The sequence below is a fragment of the Drosophila takahashii genome, chromosome X, assembly GCF_030179915.1.
Source record: "Drosophila takahashii strain IR98-3 E-12201 chromosome X, DtakHiC1v2, whole genome shotgun sequence".
NCBI lineage: Eukaryota > Metazoa > Arthropoda > Insecta > Diptera > Drosophilidae > Drosophila > Drosophila takahashii.
The window spans coordinates 11,851,616-11,860,801 of NC_091683.1; the positions used below are offsets into that span (position 1 = coordinate 11,851,616).

A 9,186-nucleotide genomic window follows, 5' to 3' on the forward strand; every position below is an offset into this window, starting at 1 on the left:
TTTCGGATAACACTAGAAACCCCGTAATGACTATATTATATGTAATAGAGCTTTTATCTCATCGCTGGGACCGAGAAAACTCCGTGTATCCATATCTAAGCTGGGCGTAGGCCATCGCTGACCCAATTTGGCGGCTCACATTTCCCAGTTTTGTGGGGCGGTACGAAAGGTGGCTCAGGGGGGGAGTAAGGGAGGGCAGGGGGAGTGGTGGGAGTAGCGCCGAGGGGTGAACGGTGGACCGAGCGGACCCAGCTGGGGAGGCTTATCAGCGAAACGCTCGTTCCAGCGAGTTGCATTCAGTGCGCCGCCACCGGCCGAGCAGTTTAACACGGCGTCGGGCGATCGAATCGAATCGGATCGAATCAAATTAGCAAATTAGCAAAATCAAAACGAAATGAGCTATAACAACGTGATCTGCACGATCTGTTCGGAGCGGTATCGCACCTCGGACAACATACACGCCGGCAGCTGTGGGCATGCCTTCCACGAGGAGTGCCTGGACCGCTGGCGGGAGCAGTAAGTGCAGTGGTCCCCAGGCGATCTACTAATGGTTCAAGCAATACCACTGATAAAGACACTATTCGGAACTAAAATTGATACCAAAGTGCTCAAAGTACCAAATACTAAGAAGGGAATCTTCAAAAAAATCAAGTATATAAGCTTAGTATATCCAAATCTAGTACAACGCTTATCAGAACCATGTTCTTATGGCCCCTTGTTTTTTGAGGGGAATTCCCCGAAGTTGATTGAACCTTAGATCGCAGACCTTGAGTGTTGCTTCGGCGAAATGTTTATAAGAAAATCCGCTTTGCAGATCGAGAACTTGCCCCATCTGCCGCTGCGAGGATGCCACGTACTTCCAGCTCTATCTGAACTTCGAGGAGTCGCCGGCAGGCGACAGCGAGACGGCGCAGAGTGGAAGTGGGCGAAATCGGAGCCAAGGTCACGGCGGCAGCAGTCGCAGCAGCAGCAGCAACAACAGCAGCAACACGAGCAGCAGCGATTACGCGGGCATCATGAGGGAGTACGAGAACCTGCTCTACGAGACGGGGGTGTACCAGGATGAGATCGAGTATCTCAACGAGCGGATCGGGGCGCTCACCCTCCGCAATTCTCGACTCTGCAAGTTGCACGGCGACGATTCGGATTCGGACGATGATTAGGAGCAGCGCAGCCAGGGAATACAAACAAACAAAAGAGCCGCTGTAAACATTGGGTTATCGCACATTTCGCCAGAGGATCCCGGCGATAGCCGATCGAATCCAAGTAACAAACTATTTGGACAGATAAGCAGACTCAGAAGGCTGAGGGAAACAAAAGAGGCGAAAGAACAATAGAGCCAGTACATGTGAGTGCTCATATGCGATAAATAAATGATTACTAAGAGAAGATACATATAAGATATGATATGTTAGACTAAATAAAGCAATAAGAAAAAATACGTTTAGGCAACGTAAAATTAGCTATTTAATAACCAAAATAAATCAGTTACCCTGTTTTTTAATAATACCCTTGGTTTTGTTTTTTTTTGGAAATTCGCGATTTCAGTTTTTGACAAAAATTGGAATTTTTTCTTTTGGTTTTTTTGCTGTAACTTGACCAAAAATGGTCCTACACCAAAAATTCATACTGTTTTGAACAGATAACAAAATTTGCTATAAATCCATAAAACTTTCCGTGTAATTTTGGAAAAATAAAATTTTCGCCAATTTTTAATTTTTTTATAAGGGGGTACCCCATGATTTTTTGCGAAAAATTAAAAATGAATAAATTGTCAAGGTTTAAATGCCAATCGTTAGGAAATTTAATAACGAGTTCAGAAAGGTATGACAATCCATACTTTGAATCAGTATTTGCTTTGTTATAGCGAAAAAACTGCAACGTTTTAGCGAAAAAACGGGTTTGGTTTTTTTTTGGAAATTCGCGATTTCAGTTTTTGACAAAAATTGGAATTTTTTCTTTTGGTTTTTTTGCTGTCACTTGGCCAAAAATGGTCCTACACCAAAAATTCATACTGTTTTGAACAGATAACAAAATTTGCTATAAATCCATAAAACTTTCCGTGTAATTTTGGAAAAATAAAATTTTCGCCAATTTTTAATTTTTTTATAAGGGGGTACCCCATGATTTTTTGCGAAAAATTAAAAATGAATAAATTGTCAAGGTTTAAATGCTAATCGTTAGGAAATTTAATAACGAGTTCAGAAAGGTATGACAATCCATACTTTGAATCAGTATTTGCATTGTTATAGCGAAAAAACTGCAACGTTTTAGCTAAAAAAACGGGTTTGGTTTTTTTTTGGAAATTCGCGATTTCAGTTTTTGACAAAAATTGGAATTTTTTCTTTTGGTTTTTTTGCTGTCACTTGGCCAAAAATGGTCCTACACCAAAAATTCATACTGTTTTGAACAGATAACAAAATTTGCTATAAATCCATAAAACTTTCCGTGTAATTTTGGAAAAATAAAATTTTCGCCAATTTTTAATTTTTTTATAAGGGGTACCCCATGATTTTTTGCGAAAAATTAAAAATGAATAAATTGTCAAGGTTTAAATGCCAATCGTTAGGAAATTTAATAACGAGTTCAGAAAGGTATGACAATCCATACTTTGAATCAGTATTTGCATTGTTATAGCGAAAAAACTGCAACGTTTTAGCGAAAAAACGGGTTTGGTTTTTTTTTGGAAATTCGCGATTTCAGTTTTTGACAAAAATTGGAATTTTTTCTTTTGGTTTTTTTGCTGTCACTTGGCCAAAAATGGTCCTACACCAAAAATTCATACTGTTTTGAACAGATAACAAAATTTGCTATAAATCCATAAAACTTTCCGTGTAATTTTGGAAAAATAAAATTTTCGCCAATTTTTAATTTTTTTATAAGGGGGTACCCCATGATTTTTTGCGAAAAATTAGAAATGAATAAATTGTCAAGGTTTAAATGCCAATCGTTAGGAAATTTAATAACGAGTTCAGAAAGGTATGACAATCCATACTTTGAATCAGTATTTGCATTGTTATAGCGAAAAAACTGCAACGTTTTAGCGAAAAAACGGGTTTGGTTTTTTTTTGGAAATTCGCAATTTCAGTTTTTGACAACAATTGGAATTTTTTCTTTTGGTTTTTTTGCTGTCAAAATTCATACTGTTTTGAACAGATAACAAAATTTGCTATAAATCCATAAAACTTTCCGTGTAATTTTGGAAAAATAAAATTTTCGCCAATTTTTAATTTTTTTATAAGGGGGTACCCCATGATTTTTTGCGAAAAATTAAAAATGAATAAATTGTCAAGGTTTAAATGCCAATCGTTAGGAAATTTAATAACGAGTTCAGAAAGGTATGACAATCCATACTTTGAATCAGTATTTGCATTGTTATAGCGAAAAAACTGCAACGTTTTAGCAAAAAAACGGGTTTGGTTTTTTTTTGGAAATTCGCGATTTCAGTTTTTGACAAAAATTGGAATTTTTTCTTTTGGTTTTTTTGCTGTAACTTGGCCAAAAATGGTCCTACACCAAAAATTCATACTGTTTTGAACAGATAACAAAATTTGCTATAAATCCATAAAACTTTCCGTGTAATTTTGGAAAAATAAAATTTTCGCCAATTTTTAATTTTTTTATAAGGGGGTACCCCATGATTTTTTGCGAAAAATTAAAAATGAATAAATTGTCAAGGTTTAAATGCCAATCGTTAGGAAATTTAATAACGAGTTCAGAAAGGTATGACAATCCATACTTTGAATCAGTATTTGCTTTGTTATAGCGAAAAAACTGCAACGTTTTAGCGAAAAAACGGGTTTGGTTTTTTTTTTTGGAAATTCGCGATTTCAGTTTTTGACAAAAATTGGAATTTTTTCTTTTGGTTTTTTTGCTGTCACTTGGCCAAAAATGGTCCTACACCAAAAATTCATACTGTTTTGAACAGATAACAAAATTTGCTATAAATCCATAAAACTTTCCGTGTAATTTTGGAGAAATAAAATTTTCGCCAATTTTTAATTTTTTTATAAGGGGGTACCCCATGATTTTTTGCGAAAAATTAAAAATGAATAAATTGTCAAGGTTTAAATGCCAATCGTTAGGAAATTTAATAACGAGTTCAGAAAGGTATGACAATCCATACTTTGAATCAGTATTTGCATTGTTATAGCGAAAAAACTGCAACGTTTTAGCGAAAAAACGGGTTTGGTTTTTTTTTGGAAATTCGCAATTTCAGTTTTTGACAACAATTGGAATTTTTTCTTTTGGTTTTTTTGCTGTCACTTGGCCAAAAATGGTCCTACACCAAAAATTCATACTGTTTTGAACAGATAACAAAATTTGCTATAAATCCATAAAACTTTCCGTGTAATTTTGGAAAAATAAAATTTTCGCCAATTTTTAATTTTTTTATAAGGGGGTACCCCATGATTTTTTGCGAAAAATTAAAAATGAATAAATTGTCAAGGTTTAAATGCCAATCGTTAGGAAATTTAATAACGAGTTCAGAAAGGTATGACAATCCATACTTTGAATCAGTATTTGCATTGTTATAGCGAAAAAACTGCAACGTTTTAGCGAAAAAACGGGTTTGGTTTTTTTTTTGAAATTCGCGATTTCAGTTTTTGACAAAAATTGGAATTTTTTCTTTTGGTTTTTTTGCTGTCACTTGGCCAAAAATGGTCCTACACCAAAAATTCATACTGTTTTGAACAGATAACAAAATTTGCTATAAATCCATAAAACTTTCCGTGTAATTTTGGAAAAATAAAATTTTCGCCAATTTTTAATTTTTTTATAAGGGGGTACCCCATGATTTTTTGCGAAAAATTAAAAATGAATAAATTGTCAAGGTTTAAATGCCAATCGTTAGGAAATTTAATAACGAGTTCAGAAAGGTATGACAATCCATACTTTGAATCAGTATTTGCTTTGTTATAGCGAAAAAACTGCAACGTTTTAGCGAAAAAACGGGTTTGGTTTTTTTTTTGGAAATTCGCGATTTCAGTTTTTGACAAAAATTGGAATTTTTTCTTTTGGTTTTTTTGCTGTCACTTGGCCAAAAATGGTCCTACACAAAAAATTCATACTGTTTTGAACAGATAACAAAATTTGCTATAAATCCATAAAACTTTCCGTGTAATTTTGGAAAAATAAAATTTTCGCCAATTTTTAATTTTTTTATAAGGGGGTACCCCATGATTTTTTGCGAAAAATTAAAAATGAATAAATTGTCAAGGTTTAAATGCCAATCGTTAGGAAATTTAATAACGAGTTCAGAAAGGTATGACAATCCATACTTTGAATCAGTATTTGCATTGTTATAGCGAAAAAACTGCAACGTTTTAGCGAAAAAACGGGTTTGGTTTTTTTTTGGAAATTCGCGATTTCAGTTTTTGACAAAAATTGGAATTTTTTCTTTTAATTTTTTTTCTGTCACTTGGCCAAAAATGGTCCTACACCAAAAATTCATACTGTTTTGAACAGATAACAACATTTGCTATAAATCCATAAAACTTTCCGTGTAATTTTGGAAAAATAAAATTTTCGCCAATTTTTAATTTTTTTATAAGGGGGTACCCCATGATTTTTTGCGAAAAATTAAAAATGAATAAATTGTCAAGGTTTAAATGCCAATCGTTAGGAAATTTAATAACGAGTTCAGAAAGGTATGACAATCCATACTTTGAATCAGTATTTGCTTTGTTATAGCGAAAAAACTGCAACGTTTTAGCGAAAAAACGGGTTTGGTTTTTTTTTTGGAAATTCGCGATTTCAGTTTTTGACAAAAATTGGAATTTTTTTTTTTGGTTTTTTTGCTGTCACTTGGCCAAAAATGGTCCTACACCAAAAATTCATACTGTTTTGAACAGATAACAAAATTTGCTATAAATCCATAAAACTTTCCGTGTAATTTTGGAAAAATAAAATTTTCGCCAATTTTTAATTTTTTTATAAGGGGGTACCCCATGATTTTTTGCGAAAAATTAAAAATGAATAAATTGTCAAGGTTTAAATGCCAATCGTTAGGAAATTTAATAACGAGTTCAGAAAGGTATGACAATCCATACTTTGAATCAGTATTTGCTTTGTTATAGCGAAAAAACTGCAACGTTTTAGCGAAAAAACGGGTTTGGTTTTTTTTTGGAAATTCGCGATTTCAGTTTTTGACAAAAATTGGAATTTTTTCTTTTGGTTTTTTTGCTGTCACTTGGCCAAAAATGGTCCTACACCAAAAATTCATACTGTTTTGAACAGATAACAAAATTTGCTATAAATCCATAAAACTTTCCGTGTAATTTTGGAAAAATAAAATTTTCGCCAATTTTTAATTTTTTTATAAGGGGGTACCCCATGATTTTTTGCGAAAAATTAAAAATGAATAAATTGTCAAGGTTTAAATGCCAATCGTTAGGAAATTTAATAACGAGTTTAGAAAGGTATGACAATCCATACTTTGAATCAGTATTTGCATTGTTATAGCGAAAAAACTGCAACGTTTTAGCGAAAAAACGGGTTTGGTTTTTTTTGGAAATTCGCGATTTCAGTTTTTGACAAAAATTGGAATTTTTTCTTTTAATTTTTTTTCTGTCACTTGGCCAAAAATGGTCCTACACCAAAAATTCATACTGTTTTGAACAGATAACAAAATTTGCTATAAATCCATAAAACTTTCCGTGTAATTTTGGAAAAATAAAATTTTCGCCAATTTTTAATTTTTTTATAAGGGGGTACCCCATGATTTTTTGCGAAAAATTAAAAATGAATAAATTGTCAAGGTTTAAATGCCAATCGTTAGGAAATTTAATAACGAGTTCAGAAAGGTATGACAATCCATACTTTGAATCAGTATTTGCTTTGTTATAGCGAAAAAACTGCAACGTTTTAGCGAAAAAACGGGTTTGGTTTTTTTTTTGGAAATTCGCGATTTCAGTTTTTGACAAAAATTGGAATTTTTTCTTTTGGTTTTTTTGCTGTCACTTGGCCAAAAATGGTCCTACACCAAAAATTCATACTGTTTTGAACAGATAACAAAATTTGCTATAAATCCATAAAACTTTCCGTGTAATTTTGGAAAAATAAAATTTTCGCCAATTTTTAATTTTTTTATAAGGGGGTACCCCATGATTTTTTGCGAAAAATTAAAAATGAATAAATTGTCAAGGTTTAAATGCCAATCGTTAGGAAATTTAATAACGAGTTCAGAAAGGTATGACAATCCATACTTTGAATCAGTATTTGCTTTGTTATAGCGAAAAAACTGCAACGTTTTAGCGAAAAAACGGGTTTGGTTTTTTTTTGGAAATTCGCGATTTCAGTTTTTGACAAAAATTGGAATTTTTTCTTTTGGTTTTTTTGCTGTCACTTGGCCAAAAATGGTCCTACACCAAAAATTCATACTGTTTTGAACAGATAACAAAATTTGCTATAAATCCATAAAACTTTCCGTGTAATTTTGGAAAAATAAAATTTTCGCCAATTTTTAATTTTTTTATAAGGGGGTACCCCATGATTTTTTGCGAAAAATTAAAAATGAATAAATTGTCAAGGTTTAAATGCCAATCGTTAGGAAATTTAATAACGAGTTCAGAAAGGTATGACAATCCATACTTTGAATCAGTATTTGCTTTGTTATAGCGAAAAAACTGCAACGTTTTAGCGAAAAAACGGGTTTGGTTTTTTTTTTGGAAATTCGCGATTTCAGTTTTTGACAAAAATTGGAATTTTTTCTTTTGGTTTTTTTGCTGTCACTTGGCCAAAAATGGTCCTACACCAAAAATTCATACTGTTTTGAACAGATAACAAAATTTGCTATAAATCCATAAAACTTTCCGTGTAATTTTGGAAAAATAAAATTTTCGCCAATTTTTAATTTTTTTATAAGGGGGTACCCCATGATTTTTTGCGAAAAATTAAAAATGAATAAATTGTCAAGGTTTAAATGCCAATCGTTAGGAAATTTAATAACGAGTTCAGAAAGGTATGACAATCCATACTTTGAATCAGTATTTGCTTTGTTATAGCGAAAAAACTGCAACGTTTTAGCGAAAAAACGGGTTTGGTTTTTTTTTTGGAAATTCGCGATTTCAGTTTTTGACAAAAATTGGAATTTTTTCTTTTGGTTTTTTTGCTGTCACTTGGCCAAAAATGGTCCTACACCAAAAATTCATACTGTTTTGAACAGATAACAAAATTTGCTATAAATCCATAAAACTTTCCGTGCAATTTTGGAAAAATAAAATTTTCGCCAATTTTTAATTTTTTTATAAGGGGGTACCCCATGATTTTTTGCGAAAAATTAAAAATGAATAAATTGTCAAGGTTTAAATGCCAATCGTTAGGAAATTTAATAACGAGTTCAGAAAGGTATGACAATCCATACTTTGAATCAGTATTTGCATTGTTATAGCGAAAAAACTGCAACGTTTTAGCGAAAAAACGGGTTTGGTTTTTTTTTGGAAATTCGCGATTTCAGTTTTTGACAAAAATTGGAATTTTTTCTTTTGGTTTTTTTGCTGTCACTTGGCCAAAAATGGTCCTACACCAAAAATTCATACTGTTTTGAACAGATAACAAAATTTGCTATAAATCCATAAAACTTTCCGTGTAATTTTGGAAAAATAAAATTTTCGCCAATTTTTAATTTTTTTATAAGGGGGTACCCCATGATTTTTTGCGAAAAATTAAAAATGAATAAATTGTCAAGGTTTAAATGCCAATCGTTAGGAAATTTAATAACGAGTTCAGAAAGGTATGACAATCCATACTTTGAATCAGTATTTGCTTTGTTATAGCGAAAAAACTGCAACGTTTTAGCGAAAAAACGGGTTTGGTTTTTTTTTTGGAAATTCGCGATTTCAGTTTTTGACAAAAATTGGAATTTTTTCTTTTGGTTTTTTTGCTGTCACTTGGCCAAAAATGGTCCTACACCAAAAATTCATACTGTTTTGAACAGATAACAAAATTTGCTATAAATCCATAAAACTTTCCGTGTAATTTTGGAAAAATAAAATTTTCGCAAATTTTTAATTTTTTTATAAGGGGGTACCCCATGATTTTTTGCGAAAAATTAAAAATGAATAAATTGTCAAGGTTTAAATGCCAATCGTTAGGAAATTTAATAACGAGTTCAGAAAGGTATGACAATCCATACTTTGAATCAGTATTTGCTTTGTTATAGCGAAAAAACTGCAACGTTTTAGC

General features: G+C 32.3%; 1 protein-coding gene across 1 annotated transcript; it reads left to right on the plus strand.

The window, feature by feature from the left end:
* The first annotated feature begins 296 nt into the window (after positions 1 to 296).
* LOC108056406 (E3 ubiquitin-protein ligase RNF128) lies at positions 297 to 1,487 on the plus strand. The gene is made up of 2 exons (XM_017140185.3): positions 297 to 516; positions 815 to 1,487. Exons 1-2 carry the CDS (start codon positions 395 to 397, stop codon positions 1,161 to 1,163), a joined length of 471 nt encoding a protein of 156 aa, XP_016995674.2. The 5' UTR covers positions 297 to 394; the 3' UTR covers positions 1,164 to 1,487.
* The last annotated feature ends 7,699 nt before the right edge of the window (positions 1,488 to 9,186 follow it).

Coding starts and splice junctions, on each gene's coding strand:
- LOC108056406 (XM_017140185.3), top strand. CDS start 395: ATGAGCTATAACAACGTGATCTGCACGATCTGTTCGGAGCGGTATCGC. Junction 517..814: donor CTGGACCGCTGGCGGGAGCA/GTAAGTGCAGTG, acceptor TCCGCTTTGCAG/ATCGAGAACTTGCCCCATCT.